The sequence below is a fragment of the Danio rerio genome, chromosome 8, assembly GCF_049306965.1.
Source record: "Danio rerio strain Tuebingen ecotype United States chromosome 8, GRCz12tu, whole genome shotgun sequence".
NCBI classification, from domain to species: domain Eukaryota; kingdom Metazoa; phylum Chordata; class Actinopteri; order Cypriniformes; family Danionidae; genus Danio; species Danio rerio.
In genome coordinates this window covers 12,147,501-12,170,062 of record NC_133183.1, presented here as the reverse complement: position 1 = coordinate 12,170,062, position 22,562 = coordinate 12,147,501, and the positions used below count along the sequence as shown (strand labels likewise).

At 36.2% G+C, this 22,562-nt stretch overlaps 2 protein-coding genes across 7 annotated transcripts in view; both read right to left on the bottom strand.

Moving 5' to 3' along the window:
* Positions 1-22,562, bottom strand: part of tafa5l (TAFA chemokine like family member 5, like) — a 144,212-nt gene that overhangs the window by 102,313 nt on the left and 19,337 nt on the right. The window contains exon 1 of one of the 2 annotated variants that reach the window (XM_073910085.1): positions 17,227-17,603. The exons of the other annotated variant lie outside the window; for it this stretch is intronic. Within the exon in view, the coding sequence (XP_073766186.1) occupies positions 17,227-17,299 (73 nt within the window). The 5' untranslated portion in view covers positions 17,300-17,603. Of the gene's footprint in view, positions 1-17,226; positions 17,604-22,562 lie in introns of those variants that run through there. 2 annotated transcript variants of the gene reach the window in all.
* On the bottom strand, positions 9,281-16,955 carry LOC110440005 (uncharacterized). Of its 5 annotated transcripts, none has more exons than XM_073910082.1 (3): positions 16,875-16,955; positions 14,275-16,640; positions 9,281-14,148 (listed from the first exon to the last, which is right to left on the bottom strand). In XM_073910082.1, exons 2-3 carry the CDS (start codon positions 16,018-16,020, stop codon positions 9,913-9,915), a joined length of 5,982 nt encoding a protein of 1,993 aa, XP_073766183.1. In that variant the 5' UTR covers positions 16,021-16,640; positions 16,875-16,955; the 3' UTR covers positions 9,281-9,912. The 5 variants fall into 5 exon arrangements, 4 of the variants coding, with proteins under 4 accessions (XP_073766183.1, XP_073766184.1, XP_073766185.1 ...); XM_073910083.1 differs by having other exon boundaries at positions 9,281-15,701; positions 15,836-16,640; XM_073910084.1 differs by lacking the exon at positions 16,875-16,955 and having other exon boundaries at positions 14,275-15,701; positions 15,836-16,013.

Below are 22,562 nucleotides of genomic sequence, written 5' to 3'. Positions count from 1 at the left end.
TAACCTCCACTACAGGTACAAAAAAATCCCGTTATAAACAAATAAAGCTTCGAAATGTATCTCCTATAATTGCATCAAATATGCACTTTGATGTTTATGATGAAAGAATTTACAAATATGATCCAGCATGAATAGGGCTTAAATAAAACTTCACTCATACATACAAACAAACATGAAGCACTCGCATACATGTTAAGTAGAGGAAGTATTGTGTGTGTGGGCTCAAAAATGCTCAAACACGGGTCAACTCAGGTCATTTGGGACACTTTTTGCCATTGAGATGACCAATGAAAAGTGTCCCAATAGAGCAAATAGATCTAATGTTACTCGCTCAAGTACAGTACATGCAAACCATTCACTTACATCTATGAAACTATCACAGAAAACACACAAATTCTTGCATCTAAGAAATGACTAGACATACAGAGTCGTTTGCACAACTGTAACAAGTACCAAAAAAAGCCTCCAGAGCTAAAAATCCAGGCTACATTGATACTGATCCAGATTTAACTAAAAACACACACACTGTACTAGCATTGTCAAGCATTTTCAATACTTACTAAACTAAGCATTTCAGGCATTGTAAGCATGCTTTCACATGTGGTTCTGTTCATTTGGTACGGACCAAGGGCAACATGATACATTATAGCATTGTTATGCTGTTTTGGGGTCCTTTTCACAACACATCCCATACGGTTATGCTTTGGTCCGAACCAGTTGAAAGAACCAAAATGCAGTCATGTGACAAAATCCACATCACTCATTGGCCAGATGTTATTGAACGTATTTCCTAAACTGCTTTTCAATTGCTCAGAATTAATGTGCGGGAAATGCCAACGGAACTCTCCCGCAAGTAAACAAACAGGCAGACACAAAATGTTGCTTTTTTTCTATGGAGGGACGACTGGGCTGGCTGATTGCGTCCCTTGTCATACTAGTATCCTATCGTTTGTAAACATCACTTTAGACAAACTAAACATTTCGAAAATAAAGTGCGGCTGCGACTGGAAAACAATGTTTTAATGCATTGCAAATGGTAAAGGCACATCGCAAGTCAGGAGGAGGTGTGAATTAATTTAGCTAAACTCCAACATTGTCATAAGGGTTGGGTCGTGCTATCATCCATCGCTGATGGCCAATAGACATCACAATGCTGAGCCGGCATCACAATCCTCCGCCCGAAACAGATGCCTGAGCCACCCCAGCTGACTTCTCCCGATGTGGAGGAGCAGCGGCTCTACTCCAAGCTCCTCCTGGGTGTCAGAGCTCCTCACCCTATCCATAAGGGTGTGCTCTGCCACCCTCGAAGGAAACTAATTTCGGCAGCTTGTATCCTTATCCTTTCAGTCATGACTCAAAGCTCATGATCATAGGTGAAAATAGGAATGTAGATTGACTGGTAAATCCAAAGCTTTGCCTTTCGGCTCAGCTCCTTCTTTACCACAAGCAAACGTTACCATTACTGCTTCCGCTGCACCGATCCGCCAATTTTCATCTCTGTTATTTGCAGATGATGTTGTTCTGTTGGCTTCATCAAACATGGACCTTCAGCATGCACTGGGCCGGGTTTGCTGCCGAGTCCGAGGCCATGGAGCTCCACCGGAAAAAGGTGTTTTGCCATCTCCAGGTTGGAGGAAAGTCCTTACCCCAGTTTAAATATCTCAGCGAGGGAAGGATATATACAGATGCGTTTTTGCATCCATATTTCTAAAAATAATCTTGAAAGGTTGTCTGTTTCAGGGTAGTATTGACGTAACAGCCGAGCACGCTGAACTCAGTATAGTTTGTTTATAGCCTAATGTTAGATTTTCAGTTGTTGCATTGCATTAATGATTCAAAAGTGATAAAAGTTATATATTTGTGTGAGGATTATCCAGTTGGACAAAATGTGTAAGTGTAATGAACAGTGTTTGAACACAGAGCTTTTTATTTGCAACCTTAAAAAAACCTATTGGTAAATAAATACTTTAGGGATTTTTTAGAGGGAATCAGTTTTATGTTAGCAGCCGATTGGCCTACAAGGTAAAGTCATAGTTCCTCCAGTCTATTGGCTGTTTTTAGAGGGAGGAGCTACTCTATGCCTCGCCCTGTCTTCATGTTTTAGGTCATATTACGTCACGCATCAAACATAATTGCAAGAAGCTTAACGAGACCGCTGATATAACAAAATCTGCAAGTTTCTGAAGGATGTGCAATTGTGCCTAATTAGTGTCTATAAACGGTAAAACCTCAGAAAAGTTTTAAACAAATGCCAAAAATAACACGGCAATAACAAAATTTGAGGCTGCACGTGCCAGATGCAAAGTCTATTGAAATTGTTTTAACCTTGACGGCGATGGGGGCATCTTGTTGAGTGGAGATGAGAAATCCCAGCAGACATCATTATTGTAAAGACTATGGAGAACGCTGAAGGTCACCCCGCTCTGTCTCGCTCGCTCTGATCAGCCTCCTCCAAAATAGAGCCACAACCTCTTTCCATAACGGCCCACATTAATCCTCCACAGCTCAGAATTTAGATAAGAGAATTAACCCCTCCTTCAGTCCTCTGACGCTTCTCTGTTTGCCCCTTTTTATTCTGTTTCATTCCAGACCGGGGGTGTTTTTTTCAACTGCGGACACTTTTGGATCTACTTTGCACAATTGCACTAGTTTGATTTGTCCGCTACATGAAGTCGTCTGCTTTTTGTGTCATTTCTGAAAGCCTTCTGAAATGGTCCGATTTATAAAGTAAACACTGGTAGCTACTTAAAGGTATAGTTCTCTCAAAACTGAAAAATTCTGTCTTAATTTACTCAAGCTTCACTTGCTCCAAACCTGTTGCAGTTTCTTTCTTCTGTAAACACAAAATAAATTATTTTAAGGAATGCTGAAAACCTGTAATCATTGACTTTCATATTATTTGTTTTTCCTACTATGGATGTCAATAGATTCAGGTTTTTAGTTTTCTTCAAAATATCTGCTTTTCTAAAGTGCTTTTCCCAAATAACGACATGACTCATGAATAAACTATTAAAGTATTGTTTGGGTTTTTTTTCTAAGAGTGTAGAAAGACTCAACAAACTGTAATAATAAACGCTCACAAAGCACTGTAATACTTTCGAAAATCATGAACGCAATATATACATTTTTTTATAAACTGCTGATGCAGCAAGTCCAGAGACTGTCGTGTACACCATGATTTCATATAAAATTCACTTTGATGTGAGATATGACCAAAAAGTGGTCATAAACAAATATTTTCTCAAGTCAAACGAGTAGTGGCTTGCATCCGGAAATAGCGGATAGCTTTCGTCATGAGCTAGAGCTGCGTTCAGAATGGCATAAATGTTTTGAAGTGCACTGTGAAGCCAGCGCAATTGTCAATATGAAAATCACTACTCAAGTTTAGAACAAGTAAAAACTGCATAAATAAATAGTGAGTACATTTTTGGGTGAACTATCCCAATTAATATACGTGAAATGTGCGATGAGAAATGTGAAATGAGATATTGCCCATACCATCAACCCTTTCTTAAAGATTCATCAAATGTTGTAACATATAGGTCAAGGGACCGAAACATTAAACATTTAGTAAATCTTTGAGGAAGTATTTATAGTGTGCCAATTTCAGTTTGCTTAAATAAAATACAGTTAAATGTTTTATAAAGGTCTTCTAAAAAATTATCTTAACTTTAATTTCTTGACACATTTATAATGTCTTCTATTTTATTCAAACTAAGCTCTTCACTGATGTTGTCATCTCCATGGTAGTTTTGAAAACGGATGTTTGGGATGTATAACAGGAAAAAACTATTCATGTTCTAGGTAAATGTAAAACTGTTAGTCTATATTTAAATCTTTGCTTAGATTTCCATTCTACTGTAAATGCAATGAATGATTTAAAAAATTATATGCAGTTTTTATCACTTAAATCTTAAACCAAGATGTAAATTATAAAAATACTGCATTTAATAACTTAAATCTGTCATTGCATTTAAAGTACAATAAAAATCTAAGCAAAGACTTAAATATAGACTGACCCAAATACTTGCATTCATATACTCAACTCAATTTATTTCTAGAGCACATTCAACCATCCACAATGGGTACCAAAGTGCTGTACATAAACGCATAATACATGCAAACATACAAGGAGCCAAAATACATGAACTCACGTCACATGAGTAAAAGCTAAAGAAAGTAAGTGTGTTTTCAGTGAACTCTATACATTACCTCGACATTTCAAGAGTAATCGCAAAACTGTCAAACAGAGTCAATCCATAGAGCGGGGAGATCTCATAGGTTGATGTATATTAATTAGCTCCGAAATATACGCTTTAAACTATTCTAATATAATATAATATAATATAATATAATATAATATAATATAATATAATATAATATAATATAATATAATATAATAAAAGTTAAACACTTGTGACATTCTTTCATACTACAAATGTATTAATTCATTTTCCATCTGCTTAATACCTTATTTATCAGAGTTCGCCACAGCAGAATGAACCGCCTACTATTCCGGCATATATTTAATAAATTGGATGCCATTACAGCAGCAACTCAGAACTGGGAAACATTCAAACACTCCATCATTCACACACGTACACTACGGCCAATTTAGTTCATCCAGTTCACCTGTAGGGGAATTACCAACCTACATTACACAGGTTCAACCGCGGTTGCAAAAAAGGCCAGTTGCAATAGCAAACATGTCAAAAGTCCAATCAAATGTCCAAAAAATAGAAAACTTAAATTTTACCGTACACCACACTGCTTTTAATGCTAACTGCAGATGTCTTTGGCTAACAGCCATCAGAAGAGCTGAATTGAATGCGGACCCAATTAAAAATGATCTCATTTTATATCAGGTAAGTTCACGCAATGCTGAATCAAACCCAGTACTAATTTTTAATTGCAGCAATGGTTTCAGCAAAAACTAAATATGGTGAATTTAATTGCGGACACTGAATGCTTAGAATGAAATGTAAAAATCTAAGATGACTGTACAGGTGCAGTTCGCTGTCAGAATGCAGTTGTTTTGATTGTTGATGATTACCCAGGCCCTGTACATTTCCGTCTTCTTTCCTTGTCTTTGGCTAGGCAGAACCTCGGTTTTTAGCACTAAATAGTTTTAAATCTGGTAATAATGGAACATTATTTCTTGCACAAGACCACACAGAACAAAACTGTTGGCATCCAAAGACTTGCAAGCCTTTAACTTCTCTCTTGTAAATTCAGGTGGAGTTTCAATGAGATAGTTGTATATTTGGGGCTGGATGCTTGGCCATTTTGTCTTATCCAATATCCATTGGGAGGGGGCTATCGCAAATGGACCTGTCAGACAAACTTTAAATGCTAGTGCTCCCGTTTTTTTTTCTACAACCTCGCTGCGTGCACATCCTGAATGTTTACAAACCAGTAATTCATCTTTAGCACATGTTGTTGGACTGAGGGGGAAACCAGAGCCTCCGGAGGAAAACCCACGCCAACGCGGTGAGAACATGTAAACTCCACACAGAAATGTCAACTGGGCCAGTAGGGACTCAAACCAGCGACCTTCTTGTTTCTAGATCTTCTTGATGTGCGGCAACAGGGCAAATCACTGATATTACAAATAGTAAAACTAAATATTTTTTATATTTGTTTGCATATTTATTTCCAATAAAATGCACCCCAGGCTGGAACATAAATGTGGCTACTGGCTATAATAAAAAAAAAACGCCCAAAAATGACCCACAGAAACAAACACTTATGGCAGGAAACACCGGCATTCTGTCCATGTTCAACAGCCAGAGAAGGAATGGTGATGAATGGATGTAGATAAGACTCAGAAAACAGGACGAAAAAGAGAGAGAGAGAAAGCGATAGAGTCAGAGGGCTCGATGTGCCAAAAGCTTGACAGCCGTTTCATCACAGATTGTTAAGTTAATTGATATGACAGGCATTTTTTTTTTCGGGCTGTTTAGTCCAGACACGACAGAGCGAATCAGACGATAAGGATCTACATGCACCTGGTCACAGAGAGCGGTCAGTGAACTCTGCTTTTTTTCACACTGTACTTTAGGCCTGCATGATAGTGGAAATAAAACAGACATTGCAACATTTTTGTTGTCTGCGTCATAGAGATGAAGTCAGAATTATTAACCCTCCTGAATTATCAGCCCCTTGTATATTTTTCCCCCAATTTTTGTTTAACAGAGAGAAGATTTCTAAACACATTTTAAACATAATAATTATAATAGTTTTAATAATTAATTTTTAATAACGGATTTATTTTATCTTTGCAATGATGGCAGTACATAATATTTTACTAGATGTTTTTTAAGACACTTCTATACAGCTTAAAGTGACATTTAAAGGCTTAACTATATTAATTAGGTAAGTTATTGTAATTAGGCAAGTTATTGTATAACAGTGGTTTGTTTTGTAGACCAGTGGTTCTGAACCTTTTTATCACTGCAGACTAAGGGTGTCACGATCCTCCAAATCCTTGATTCGATTACATTTTCGATTCTAAAGGCACGATTTGATTCGATTTTCGATTATGAATAATTAATTAATTAATGAACAATCAATTATTTGTAGCCTACCGTTTAAACTACCTGACCTGCATGGTCTTTGTTTTACCCATAAACAAATCATACAGCAAATGAATAAAGGCAAGATACACACATAATTACCACCTGTCAATCACTTTTTTCTGCGGGACTCCTGAATAGGCAGTGATCTGTGTCGTTATAATAGCGTCGGTAAAAAAAGACGCACAACCAACAGGAACCAGCCAACAGTATCTGAGGTGTTCGCTAAAATGACTAAGTACAAGTGAGTGAAAGATTGAAGCAGTCCTCTGACTGCCTGGACCTGCTGTCTCGAGCGCATGGCTGTGTCTGTGTGGTCACGTGATGTGCATTTTCAGAGGCAGAGAGGAAGGAGGGCTGCTCAGAAATGCTACACGCCACTGTGGATGTCAAATCGTTGTCGTTCTAAAATGCCATTTAAAAACAAAGACAGTGTAAACAGGGCCTGAGTGTGTACTTTTCGCGAGCGGATTTGCAACGGGGGCGGGCAGAGGATCGCGATGCCGGTGTTGTCTATCGGACGAACCGTACGTAATACGTACATAGCAGAGCTTGCAAAACTGTGTTTTTTTTTGTCGACAACACGAACGTTGTCAACATAACTCACTGGAAATCCAAAATGCTTACACACCGGCGACTTCATTGGAAGAGGAGAGGGTTTAAGTTCTGTCGACGGGTCTCCTGCTTCTGCAGTTTAATAAGCACTTCAACAAGCCTGTTTTTTTCCCGCTTGGCAAGCCAAGCTGACGTGACATGGGGGCGTGGCAGCATCGACAATTCTATTTTTTGATTCGATAATCGAAATTAAGCATAAAAATCGATCGATTTCGTGGCACTTCTACTGCAGACCATACCTGTCAACCCTCCCATTTTTCCCGGGATTCTCCCATATTTTAATATGGGAGTTTTATCCGGCTATCATCCCGTAAAGGTATTTTACCGCATTTTTCCTGTTTTTTTTTGTCTTTCTATGAAGGGTGGCAATAAACATTAAACAGCCGATCCTCCCTATACGCAATCCATACTGCCGAACCACCAGGGGCCACCGCTTGCTCTTAGACATGAATCTGCTCTTTGCCTTTTTTTTTTTTTTATTTAGGCATGAAAACACTATAAAATAATTATAGAAACGACAGGATTCCCTTCCTGTCCATTACAGGTGCCATCGCCCCTCCTATGCACCAGAGTAACTGGCAGGGGCCACTTGTACTTTTAGGGGGCACACTTTAACATACATCACAAACTACTTAAACAAATATTTGAAGTAAATTTTATTTATGCATCACTCTGCAGTTTTCATAAACAAGATAATTAAATAATTTAAACTCAAAATAATCTTCAATGTTAATATATTTGACAAGTAACTTTGTATGGTAGTGGATAAAACAATTCTAACAGTCAAGTACATCATCACACATTTTTTGCATCTGTAAACTTTTACAGATACAGTTGAAGTCCTTTTTTTCCCTCCCATTAATTTAAAACAATGTTTCCCAAGTGATCTTTACCAAACCAAGGAGAATTTCACAGTATTTCCAATAAAACAGAAAATAATTATTCAGGAGTCTAAACAAGTCTTTTTTTCTCATAGTTTATATCTTGAATAAAAGCAGTTTTTAATATATATATATATATATAGGGTCAGTGTTTTTAACCTCCTTAAGAAATATTTACTGTATATTTTTTGATTGTCTACACAATAAACTAGTTATACAATAACTTACTTGACTCATTATTCTGAATTTCCTAGTTACATAAGTCTTTAAATTACACTTAAATATGAATCAATATACAATACATAAAGAGGCTTGTCTGATTACAACTATCCTGCAAAATAACTAGTAAATATTATGCACTGATGGTCATCATGAAAAAGATAAAAAGTAGTTATTAGAAATTAGTTAAACTATTATGTTTTAAATCGTGTTGTAAAGAGATCATGTGTCTGAAGATTCCTGCTTTTACGACTGAAATAAAGACGAATAAAGGCAAAACTAAATATTAGTCGAATATTTCTTTTACATGACTGTGACTGTAAATTTGATCAATGTGTTACATATGTTCCTCGGTACTTGCCGGGTGTTTGTAGGTTCAAGACTGCATTTGCTAATGTAAAACTAAGTACACGCAATTTCTGATTAATAATAGCCACTACATAGCAGAGTACTTTCTATATTAAAAGTTTTAAAATCACTATTAAAAACAAAAGTCAATCAACAGTGGACATTTTGAAAGCGGAGTGAAAGTCTGGGTTTTGGGTGTGTGTTTGAATAGACATTTACACATAATTAATAATAATAACATCTAAAGATGTTGATCTTGGTGGGTTTTCTTCAAACACAACTATTTTTGTCCTAAATAAAAATAAACAGTTAGGAAAGCAATTGAATGCTTTCATTATAACATTCGATGTGAGCATTTTAAAGTAACACCTCTGTTATTTATTGTAGTCAAACGAAAAACCTCAATAACGATGAATGAGATTTGATAACTTTATTCTATTTTTTATATAAGCTATTCATTTTAATAAGCTAAACTCTTTGCTAATTTATTTGCTGTTAATGTATACTACTGTATTTATTTCCTTTTGTAAATAATAATAAAACATACTGACTGTTAAAATGCTTGTTTACAATGAAATAGCTCCAGAAGAACAGATTAGGCGCTGTAGCTCCCTCCAGCAACAAACGAGCAAGAGTCTATGATTTCTACTGACTGGTTTATTTTCATAGCAAGTCTTCAGTTCTCAACATAGAGCAAACCACAAGACATCAGGGGTGTACCAGACGTAAGAACTAAAAAACATACAACAATGAATTACAACAGTGCATTTCCATATCAAATTAATCCAAATCACCACATTATGGTCACACATAACACTGGATCACATAATCTTAACTAATACAATTTAACTTTATAAATAGCACCGCTCATAAACAAACAGTTAAATGCACACACCAAACAAACAGCAACAACAACACCACACTTCAAATCAAACAAAACCAACAAATCATACAAAACAAACATACCTCATTGGCTGGTTACGGAAGGGAGAAACTCAAGAAAAGCATAAGCATTCCTTAGCTTGTTGAATGCTTGGAAGTGAATGCATTGGTCTCTCTACTCACAGTGGTGCATCATTTTTATAGTTCCCCCTGAAATTAGCTCCGCCTTAATTAGTTCCTAGGTGAACTGGCATAAGATCTTAAACACACATGACATCTGCTACACTCCCACCAAATCACTTGTGATTTTTTCCTGTTTTATAAATCACACTTAAACACAATTATGAAAAATAATGCAACCCATGGAGTGATAGTGTGAAATCAAGCAGTCTTCAATCAGCTTCAAGAAGAATGACTACCTTCTGTATTGGACGCTCAAGGTAACTTGGTTTAGACAATCGCTTACCCTTTCCATCAAGCGAAGAGTCACTCATTAACAACTTGACTTGTCTCACTTTGCCATCCTTTCCTTGGTACACGTCTACCACCTTTGCCAATTTCCACTTGTTACGTGGTGAAACATCATCTTTAAGGATTACTATGTCATTCACTTTAACATTCCTGCGATTCTTATTCCATTTCTGTCTTTGCTGAAGATTTAAAAGGTACTCTTTTCTCCAGCGCGACCAGAAGTTGTTGACTAAATACTGCACTTTGCGCCATCGTTTACGGAGATAAAGATCTTCTTTGACAAACTCTCCAGGTGGTGGTTCCACAATCATAGACTTCATTGTCAAGATGTGATTTGGGGTAAGAGGTTCTGGACCTAGAGGGTCATTCAAATGCTCAACAGTCAAAGGCCTGCTATTCACAATAGCCATAACCTCATACAACAGAGTTCGCAGGGAAGTACTGTCAAGTGCCCCAGGACATTGGTCAAGAACAGAAGTCAAAACATTTCTTACGGTACGGATCTGTCTTTCCCAGACACCTCCCATATGACTTGCTGATGGAATGTTCATGATCAACTCGCAGCCAAGTTTCTTTATCTGCCCTTGATCCATTGTTTTCAATGTGCTCATAAATTCTCTGCTTGCCCCCACAAAGTTCGTACCCTGATCACATCGAATTTGGCGAACTGTTCCACGAATGGCTATAAAGGAGCGGAGAGCATTAATAAATGCATCAGTAGACAGAGCATCAAGCATTTCAATGTGTATGGCTCTGGAACACATACAAGTCAACAATAACCCATAGCGTTTGAGTTGCCTTCTACCATCGGTAACATAAAAAGGTCCAAAACAATCCATTCCACACAATAGAAAAGGTGGAGTTGGCTGCACACGATCTTCAGGAAGATCAGCCATTTTCTGTTCTTCTACACACCTTCTAAATTTCCTACATTTCAGGCATTTGTATATGTGAGAAGAAACAGCACTACTGCATCCAAGAATCCATATACCATTGGACCGAAGTTCATTCACGGTCATTCCTCGCCCTTGATGTTGTACTCGTTCGTGATAATGTTTGATTAGTAATGCTGAGAAATGATTTTTCCTTGGAAGAATGGCAGGATATTTTACGTCTAAATGAAGAGTTGCATTTGCCAAGCGACCTCCAACTCGCAGTATGCCTTGATTATCCAGGAAAGGACTTAACTTGTACAACTGGCTTTTGGTTTGAGCATCAGATGTAAATGCTAGTTGTTTCTTGAGACTCGTCATTTCATGGGAAAAGGTTGCTTCTTGAACTAACCGAATGATAAAGAGCTCAGCATCTTTCCTTTGCTCCAAAGTAGTAGGTTCAAAAGCTTTGGATTCAAAACCTTTAGCTTCTCTTACATACCGTTTAAGTCTGGCAATGGCCTTCACCATCCTTGCCCAGTCCGAGAATTTGAGAAGACGTTCTAACAATGATTTTTCTTTATTTGCTTGGATATTGAAAACTTGAACCTTTCGAAGCTCTGGATCATTACTTGTGATCACATCTCCCACCTTAACTTCATCACTGGGAAGATCTTTCTGCCACAAGAATTTTGGTCCCTTGAGCCAACTTGACGCCACTAGTTGTTCAACCATCAAACCTCTAGAAGCAGAATCTGCAGGATTGTCTTCAGTGCCTACATATTTCCATTGATTCGATTCAGTACTCAACTTGATACGTTGAACACGATTAGCTACAAAAACTTGGAATCTCCTAGCATCATTGTTGATGTATCCCAGAACTACCTTAGAATCAATCCAGAAACATTCCTGTAAATCCTTAATGTCCAATTCTTTCTTCAGCATATCACTGACCCGTACAGCGACCACTGCAGCTGAAAGTTCTAGTCTTGGAATAGTAGTTATTTTTGTTGGTGCAACTCGTGACTTTCCCATGACGAAAGAGCAATGAACCTCACCTGATGCACTGACTGTTCGAAGATAGGAGCATTCCCCATATCCTGAGATGCTAGCATCAGAGAAATGATGGAGTTCAAAACGAATGGCTTCGTTACTTATCTGTGGAACATAACATCGTGGGATCTTCACATCAGCTAAATTTGGCAGATCTAAAAGCCAACGTTCCCATCGAGATTGCAAGTCTTCAGGCAATGAATCGTCCCAACTAGCCTTGTTGTAGCACAGCTGTTGTAGGATCTTCTTGCCCACCAAAATGAATGGTGCCATAAATCCAAGTGGATCAAACACAGATGCTATCGTTGACAACACTCCTCTGCGAGTAAATGGATGTTCCTTTACAATGACTCTAAACTGGAATTCATCAGATGCAATTGACCATTGAACACCAAGTGCTCTCTCCACATACATCTCACCCAGATCCAGATCCAAATCCTTTACTCCTTTAGCAAGATCCTCTTGAGGAATTGAAGCGATAACATTCTTACTGTTGGAAATGAACTTGTGAAGTCGAAGTTTCCCAGTGCTACAGAGTTTCTTAGCTTCAGTCACAAGGGCAATTGCTTCAGCTTCAGTTGGAACACTTACTAATCCATCATCAACGTAAAAGTTCCTTTGGATGAACCTAATAACATCTTCAGTGAACATTCCTTTTCCTTCAGCAGCAAGATGTTTAAGACCATAATTTGCACAACCTGGGGAAGAAGCTGCACCAAATAAATGAACTTTCATTTTATACACTGAGGGTTGAGCTTCCAAATTGCCGTTGTCCCACCATAAGAATCGAAGATAATCTCGGTCCTCTGCTTTGACATGAAACTGATGAAACATGCGTTCTATGTCACACATAATGGCAACTGGATTTTTCCTGAAACGACACAAGACACCCACTAGAGTATTTGTCAGCTCTGGGCCTGTCAAAAGATGGTCATTTAAAGAAGTTCCTTGAAACCTTGCAGAACAATCAAAAACAACTCTAATTTTTCCAGGCTTTTTTGGATGATACACTCCATGATGAGGAATGTACCATGCTGAACATTTCTCAGCTTCTTCAGGTGGAACCTTCTCAGCATCTCCACAGGCAATGATTTCATTCATGAAAGCAGTATAATCACTGTAATACTGCATATCCTTCTTAAATCTTCTTGCCAAACATTTGAGACGATATACTGCACAGACTTTATTGTTTGGCAAGTTAGGCCTGTCACCTTTAAATGGTAGTGGCATCTCATAATGTCCAGCCTTATTTAATGATGTACCTGCTTTCATTTTCCCTAGGAATCGAAGATCCTCTTGAGACATACAGCAATCCTCAGATTCTTGCTCACAAAAATCAGATTCAAACACCCTGATGACATCTATTGGAGAAACCACTTCTTTGATTTGTGTTCGACAGACATAGTGCACCTTCGTTTTGAGATTGACAGAAGCAGGTATACTTGGCATTACTTGCCTCACAATAATCTGATGACTTGTTCCATAAATATCGCCAGAGTCAACACATGGATTACCATGACCAATTACACTCCATCCCAAATCGGTCCTCTGTGCAAAAGGTTGATTTCCTTCACCAGCCACCACCTCTCGTGGAAGAAGAGCCTGTGGACAGTTGTATCCAATTAATAAGCCAACATCACAACCTTGTCGAGGAGCAAGGACATCTGCAATATGTTCAAGATGAGGCCATACTCTTGCTGTTTGTGGTGTAGGAATGTGATCTTTGCTGGCAGGAACAAACTCTCTTGAATAGGTTGTTGGCAGAGGAATCCTAGTTTTCGAATAAAACCCTCTAACTTGAAGACCCTTCATTTTAAAACAAGGAACGACTGTAATCTTTGAAGCCATAGTTGCAAGTTTCAATTGAACTGCTTCCTTCTTAACATTCAATGCATGTGTAGTCTCTTCAAGAATAAAGGTTGTATCACTTTGTGTATCAAGGAGAGCATATACTAGAACCTCTTTTTCTGGTTCAGATGTTGTAGACACCCATACAGGTATAATAGAAGAAGTGCAGGTATTATTAATTTCTTGCATTACCTGGTTCGAAGTTGCCTCATTTAGAACTCTTGTGTGTCTATGCTGATAAAGATCTGTACTCTTCTTAAAGCTTTCAGTCACCCCATGATTTCCAACACTCCTTGAACGATCTTCATGAAGACAGGTAGGATGGTTTTTTGCACAAATGTCACAGACACTTCTGTTTTGACAAATCCTTGATTGATGTCCAGGCTTCAAACATCCAAAGCATAACATCTTCTTATAGACAAACTTGTGTCGTTCAACAACTGTCTTCTCCATGAACTTATGACATTTATGAAGACTATGATCATTTTTTTGACAAAAAACACAACTCACCAAGACGAGGTTGTCTCCACCAGAATTAGTCGCCAACACCTTTCCCACAGAGCTTCGAGTCTTCAACGTCCTTGTTCCTTCTTTATCGCTTGATTTCAGAGCATAAAGTGATGTTATAGGATTGCACACAATCTTGGCTTCCTTTGTGAGGAACTTAACAAATTGGCTGAAACTTGGAAAGGTTTTAGTATTTTCTTCAGTTTCCATCACCTCTCTATTCCATCTTGAAGTTAACCAATCAGGCAGCTTGGCAAGAATTTTTTGGTTCTCATTACAATCATTTAACACTTCAAGTTCTTTAATTTGAGGAATGGCAGCCTCACAACTACGAAGGAAATCTACAAACTCTTGTAGTTCCAAACTTTCCTTGGGACCAATCTTTGGCCAAGCATAAAGCTTCTCTCGAAATGATTTGGCTATAAGAAATGGATTTCCATATCTTTCTTCCAAAATCTTCCAAGCTGAACAATAAGCCGAATCTGTTCCAAGAAGAAAATGGCCTTCAAGAGCCTTTTTGACAGAATCTCCTACATACCTCCGTAGATAGAAAATCTTCTCCACTGCAGGAATGGATTTCTTCTCTATTAACATTTGAAAGGACGTTTTCCAATCATTGAACTTAAGTGGATCCCCATTAAAAACCATTGGTTCTGGCACAGGAAGTCGATTGACACTCATAGATTCAGTCAAAGCCTTGACAAGAGAAGTATTATCTATTTGTGGAGTTGTCACTGTTGGCTGTAAAGTGACATTTTTTGTTGACAAATTATCAGGTCTGTGGTGTCTTTTATCCACATGGATTTCTTTAAATTCACAGTCATGAGACAAGTCACTCAAAAGTTCATCATCTTCTGAAACTTCACTCTGTTCATATATCTGCATACGTGCTTTAGCTGCATTTAACTTCTTAACTGTCTCCAAACGTTCCAGTTCGCGGCGTTTATCTTCTAATAACTTACGTCTAGCTGCATTTTCCACCTCGTGCTGAGCTTTCACCTTAGCCTCTTCTTCACGGCGCTTCAAATCATCAGCTTCTTGTTCAGCTATACGCTTCTTATCTTCAGCTTCAAGCTTCTGAAGTTCCTTAAACTGACGATCCTGTTCCTTTAAGACTTCTAAAGTGGCTTCATTAGCAGCAACCTCAGCAGCAGCTTCTTGTTTTTTGGCAGCAGATAAACTTGAAAACTTAGAAGATCTTGACTTACTTTGAGACGATGTAGATGTTCTAGAAATCCTTGTGCCGACACTGACCTCTTCAGATAACTCAATGTCACTCCATCCAGACTCCATTTCCTTATTCCCTTCGAAATAATGCTTCACCAAAACCTCCATTTTCTTTGTGACTGCTTCACAATGGTCTACTCGGCGGCGTGTATCATGGTCAGGAATACTCAAATGGCGTAGATCTTCATACCCAGTGCCTACAACTGCAGAAGCCTTTGTCATTCTTGCCATAACATCTTGTAATGATTCAATTGAAGAAGACTCAGATAATAACCACTTTACTTCTTTGACAAGAGATTTCCATTTATCATAACTGACCTTGAATCTCTGTTCATACCTTTCCAACTTCTCTTCTTGCAACTTCTGACCCTTTTCAGTCAGCTTACGAGTCCTCTTTCCTCTTCGTAGCTCAGTCTCCACAGCATCAGAAGTTTCCGTTGCCACCTTACTTCTCACTGAGGGCTGAGTTGCAAGTTGCTGATTCACTCTATCATCCATGGGCCGCTCACCTAAATCTGACATTGTTCAAACTTCTCCTTTTTCACTTCTAAAATCCTTTTCTTTATTATTTATTCCTTAATTTAAAGTTAAGACCATAAATCATGCCTTAATTTGATTAAACACTGAAAGTGAAATTTACCCTTATTTCACAGCAATAGAAACAGGCAGTTAAACAGTACTTAATTTACATACAAGTCAATAATAAACCACCAACATTTTGAAAGGAACATGACAATATTAAACAATACTTAAAGTCTTTGCAGTCATTAACCACAGTTAGGTACCTTTAATCACACTTAACTGCACCACTCTTACTGCTGGTCTTGACTTGTGCTGCTCTTCAAGTTATGCTTGCGTCTCCATATTACACCGGCAATGTCCTTTCCTTCTGATATTGCTGAACCATGTATAATTTCACTTCGTTGCTTTGCACAACAGAACACTTGACTGAGTTCATTGGTTAAATTGTCCTGCTTCTTCTTTCATACTCGCAATGAGCCTTGAGTTCTTACTGTAGCTCCCTCCAGCAACAAACGAGCAAGAGTCTATGATTTCTACTGACTGGTTTATTTTCATAGCAAGTCTTCAGTTCTCAACATAGAGCAAACCACAAGACATCAGGGGTGTACCAGACGTAAGAACTAAAAAACATACAACAATGAATTACAACAGTGCATTTCCATATCAAATTAATCCAAATCACCACATTATGGTCACACATAACACTGGATCACATAATCTTAACTAATACAATTTAACTTTATAAATAGCACCGCTCATAAACAAACAGTTAAATGCACACACCAAACAAACAGCAACAACAACACCACACTTCAAATCAAACAAAACCAACAAATCATACAAAACAAACATACCTCATTGGCTGGTTACGGAAGGGAGAAACTCAAGAAAAGCATAAGCATTCCTTAGCTTGTTGAATGCTTGGAAGTGAATGCATTGGTCTCTCTACTCACAGTGGTGCATCATTTTTATAGTTCCCCCTGAAATTAGCTCCGCCTTAATTAGTTCCTAGGTGAACTGGCATAAGATCTTAAACACACATGACATCTGCTACAGGCGCTAAGCGACTAACAAACGTTTTCGCAGAGGATGACAAGCTGACAAAACATTGCTGTCACTCTGATACAAGTTTTAAATATGAAGAAAATTACAAAGCCCTGCAGTGTTGTTCTGTGTTTGTCTGAGAAATTAAGAGTTCAGTCTTACCGACATGTGTTTGCTCCATACAAGCTGAAGCTGATCGGGCAATTCTTGTCACGGGTCGTGACTCGCCGTTCATCTTAACAAACTTGTGCAAACTCAAGAAAGACAGCAAGATATGCGAGTGGCACCAAAAATGCCGCCGTCATTTGCGATCTCTTCTTGCAGAGACATGGTGCATACACTTGATTTGCTGACAAATAGGTTGCGGATCCATACTTTGGCAGTTCACGTGTCCTTCACTGGGCCTTTTCACCTTAGCAAAAAAACTTTCCAAAGGTGTCTATTTTTCACTCATTTTGCTGCTTGTGGGTGAAATTAGGGCTCTCAAGTGAACGATATGTAAGCGAGAGAATTAATTATTTCAAAATAAAAGACTTTTCAAAATAAAAGATCGTTCAGACTCACTATTATTGATTTCTTGTGCGGCCCGGTGGTTGAGGACCACTGCCTTAAACAATCGAAAAAAAATTTTTTTTGCTTAAGAGCTAATCATTTTGACACTAAAAAGGTTTTTAAAAAACACTTTTAGTCAAGCTGAAATAAAACAAATAAGACTTTCTCCAGAAAAAAAATATTACAGGAAATACTATAAAAATGTCCTTGCTCTGGACAAAATTATTTGGGATATATATATATATATATATATATATATATATATATATATATATATATATATATATATATATATATATATATATATATATATATATATATATAAAACGATTCACAGAAGGGCTAAAAATTTACTTCAACTGTATACAGTATTACGATCTGATTAATTTCACAACACTGTCAACTCTATTTGGAAACACTTCAAAGTTTTAGAATAATTGGGATAAGTTTGCAGGTTTATAAATCATGCATAAAATATTTTAAATACAACAGAGCAAAGATACACTGTAAAAAATGCAGGGTCCACACAATTAATTCATGTTGTTCTAACACAAATTGATTAAGTTAACTTAACACTTTTAAAAAATGTATATGGATTAAAGAAAAAAATTAAGTTGTCCCAATGAAATCTCAAGAAATGTGTTGTTTCAGCTAATTTTAAATACGTTGTTTGAACAAGCAAAAAATATATATTTTATATATATATATATATATATATATATATATATATATATATATATATATATATATATATATATATATATATATATATATATATATATTTTACAAAATGAACCATGTTTTTCGCTTTACTGTGGAATCTGACAGTACTCAGGTAGAAATTCAATTATCATATGTAAAATTACACTGTATAGTCTACATTGTATAAATACATTGAAATTAATAAATTAATTAATCTTATTTTCATTCCACCGTAAATGCAATAACTGATTTAAGTATTTATATGCATTATAAATTATATGATTTTTATAGATATATTTTTATTTTATTTTTAATTGTATGAAGTTTTTATACGATTGGGCTTTATGGTGGTGCAGTGGGTTGCACGTTCGCCTCCCAGCAAAAAGGTTGCTGCTTCGACCCCCGGCTGGGTCAGTTGGCATTTCTGCGTGTTTATGTGGGTTTCCTCCAGGTGCTCTGATTTCCCCAACAGTCCAAAGACATTCGGTACAGGTGAATTGGGTAAGCTAAATTGGCCATAGTGTATGTGTGTGAATGCAAAAGTGTATGGGTGTTTCCCAGTGTTGAGTTGCAGCTGGATACACTATGTAAAACATAAGCTGGATAAGTTGGCGGAAAAGCCGAAAAGAAAACAAACAAATGAATTATATTATTTTTTTCATTGAAAAGTTGGTTTAAGATTTAAATTATACCAATTTTAAATTCACACTCTCAAAAATACTTTTGCTCTTTGTTTAAACTAATAAACTACATAAAATTCTTAAGGCTTATTTTGGGCACAACTTAATTGTTTTAGGTTCAATCCATTAAAATGGGCTTCTTTGTCAAAGCTTCATACGTGTGGAAATTTGCTTGAAATCTTACACATTTACAGCTCTTAAAAACACATTTAAAGAAAAATATTTCATTGGTACGGTCAAACTTTGCGACAACTTCAATAATCCTAACTCAAAATTGCAGATCCTGCGATGTGACTATTGCAGATTTGTACATCGATGCTCAAACTATCTATTGTGCAGCCCTACACTGTACTTCCAGATTCAGGTCCAAAGTGTCACTTATAGCACAAGTGCAAGGCAACAACATGAAGCTCAAAGGCGCCGCGGTTCAAAGTACCTCCTCCTCTCGAACGCTGCACCACAGGACAGCTGACAGGAAGATGACACTTGTTTCTTTCTGGAGTTCAGGTTAGACAAAGCACAATTCACTGCAAACACTCATCGGGGACTCAATCACTGCAGTCAGTGGGGGAGCGGAAAGTTTAACACACAATGAGGGTGAACGGATCAATTTGTCAGGAAGAAGCAAGGTTATATTTCATATACCAAAAAGATCAAAGAAGGGAAAAATATACAAAATATATTTGTTTTTATTATGTTTAATATTAATTTGTTTTTGTTTTTTAAACAACTGAATTATTTTATGTTTAATCCACCTAAATGTGTAAAAACAATGTTTTATGTAATTAAGTTAATTTAATTGATTTGTGTTGGGAAAACATGAATGAATTTTGTTCAAACTACTTATTTAAAATGAGCCAAGGCAACACAATTATTGAGATTTAATTCCCACAACTTACATTTTTATGTTCAATCCTCTTAAATTTGTTAAATCTGTAAAGTTTACTTAATCGATTTGTGTTGGGTCAAAATGAATAAATTGTGTGGAACCCTGCATTTTGTTTAAACTACTTATTTAAATTAAGCTGAAATGACACAATTATTGAAACTTCATTCGGACAATAAAATTTTTATCTGTTCAATCCTCACACAATGAATTGTGTGTAACCCTGCATTTGTATGATGTGCAACTGTAAAAAATGCAGGGTTCCTCATAATCGATTTGTGTTGGGACGACATAAAAGAATTACGTAATTTGTTTTAAAATATATTGAACACAAAAAACTAAGTTGTCCCTCCAAAAAAACTCAAGAATTGTGTTGTTTCAGCTCAATTTAAAAAAGTAGTTTGAACAAACAGCAAAATGTAATTGTGTAAAGAGTGCACAGTGCTCCGCATAAATGAGCACACTTCCTTTAAAAATGAACATTTTTATCCATTTCTCAGTGAATTCAGTCAACATATTTTGTTGTATTTAAACAAAACAGTTTTATTAAACCGTTATATCCATTAAGATAAAAAGTTTGGTCACTGAACATCTTTAGAGAGAGAAATATAGTATATTTAAATTCAAATGAGTTACTGCAAAATAACTACAACATTTCATTTACAAAATTTCACTTGATTTTTCTTGTTTGTTAACATTTTATTTAACTATTTCCCCCCAACATATTAAATTGGGTGTACTATTTTATTTTATTTTTTTAGATTAGTTCTGGTTTTGGCTTTGGTACTGAGTCTGACTAATTTAATGTATATGTACAAATATATTATTGTAGAGCATCTGATAGAAAATATCCATTTAAAAAAAAGAGATCTGCGAAAGGTGTACTCATTTATGCTGAGCACTGCATATCAGAAAATATTTTAGATGATTTTTTTGTGATAATAATTTTCTAAAATTTAAATTTTCTTAAACAATTGTAATAATTAATTTAGTTTTTGCACTGCAACATTTTAATGATAAATAAAATGATGATGATAATGATAATAAAATAACAATTAAAATAATAAATAAATAAATAACACTGTAAGTCACAATAACTTTAAGCAAAAATGTCATATTTTGGTGACACTTCCTGAAAATTCTCAAGATAGCACTATATACTATTTGCACAGCCATTTGAAAACTACAGTAAAGTTAGACATCACTGCCTTTAGTGAGGTATCTGAATACAAGACACTGAATATGTATGTTTCACATTTTTACTGCATTTGCTCTTTGCAATTCTAATTTATTTACAGCATTGTGCAAAGGAATAAATACACCCTTATTTACAACAAACATAAACTCCCTTTAGGTAGAGCTGCGCACAACTGTAAACAATATTGCAGAACATTTTGGAACTGAACCTACAACATACACAGGTCTGTAAATCATTCATGAAACTGTTCAATTTTTAAGACATTTTCAGGAAAATTAAGATAAATTTTTCTTTATAAAATTTGCTTGACAGATTTTGTCAACTAGTTCAACATTTTTGTGTGTAATGACTCGAGTAATGAAATACTAATTACTATTAGTTTTATATGGACTGACTATTCAGCATTCACAAGTTTAATTAATTTTGACTGACATGACATAAGCAAATGATAATGTTATAAACAGCAGAGAGTTGTATGAAAGCAATTGATGCATGTCCAAAAGCATTTGCAATTTGTTGGAAGGAATGAGAAACTGCTACTATGATGTGCACAAATGACTAATTGTTTTGAGTAATGCATTAACTGTTGTGCAAACGTAAACAGTGTTGTGAGAAATGCACCAAAGCCACAGAGAAAAACTGTAAATGAATAGAACAAGTGGTTTAGAAAATGTATAATAATAACCATATACTGTATTTTTAGTATTATTGTTAGAACTAATAACTGATTGACTGTTGAAATAATAAAAAAATATAAAATGTCAATATTTGGTGGGATAACGGAGAAACTTTTCTCTGTAATTGCCATTAAAATATATATTTAAAGTTTAAGAGAAATGTTAGCAGAATGTTTTATTATATAAAGCAAATACTAATATTTTAAACAAATCCAAATCATTTTTAATTATATAATTTTACATTATTGCTACTCTTATAACATGAACAGATTTATGAATAGGCCTAATGAGAAATTAAGACAATATGAATGATACCAATAAAATAAATAATAATATTCAAAACAATATTCCTTTAAAATGGAAGAATGGTAAGTTGTTGTTTTCTCTTGATATAGTCAAACTGAATGCGGCATGATTAGCAAGATTTTCAGAAAGTAAATTCAGATAATTCCTCACACAATTGTGCAACAAACAAACACAAAATTTCAACTTTTTCCCCCTCATTTCTTTCCACCTGAATCCAATCCACTTTTCTCAAAAGCAAGACAGCAGTTCAGACACTGTGTTAAACATCGCCTTTAGCGCTCCACAAATGCGAAAATACCTGCGAGTGAAAAGTACTATTATCTTTCCCTTGGTTGAATATGTTGTTAAAAATCATCCCGATATTCACTCAAATGCATCCAATTCATCCACAGGCAGTCAAAACTAATCCTTTGTTACTCTACAAGTGGAAAAGGGCGAAGTTTGAGCCACATATGAAAAACAGCCTCTTACAGACCATGTCTTTGCTGTTAATAGTC

Coding starts and splice junctions, on each gene's coding strand:
- LOC110440005 (XM_073910081.1), bottom strand. CDS start 16,020: ATGTCAGATTTAGGTGAGCGGCCCATGGATGATAGAGTGAATCAGCAA.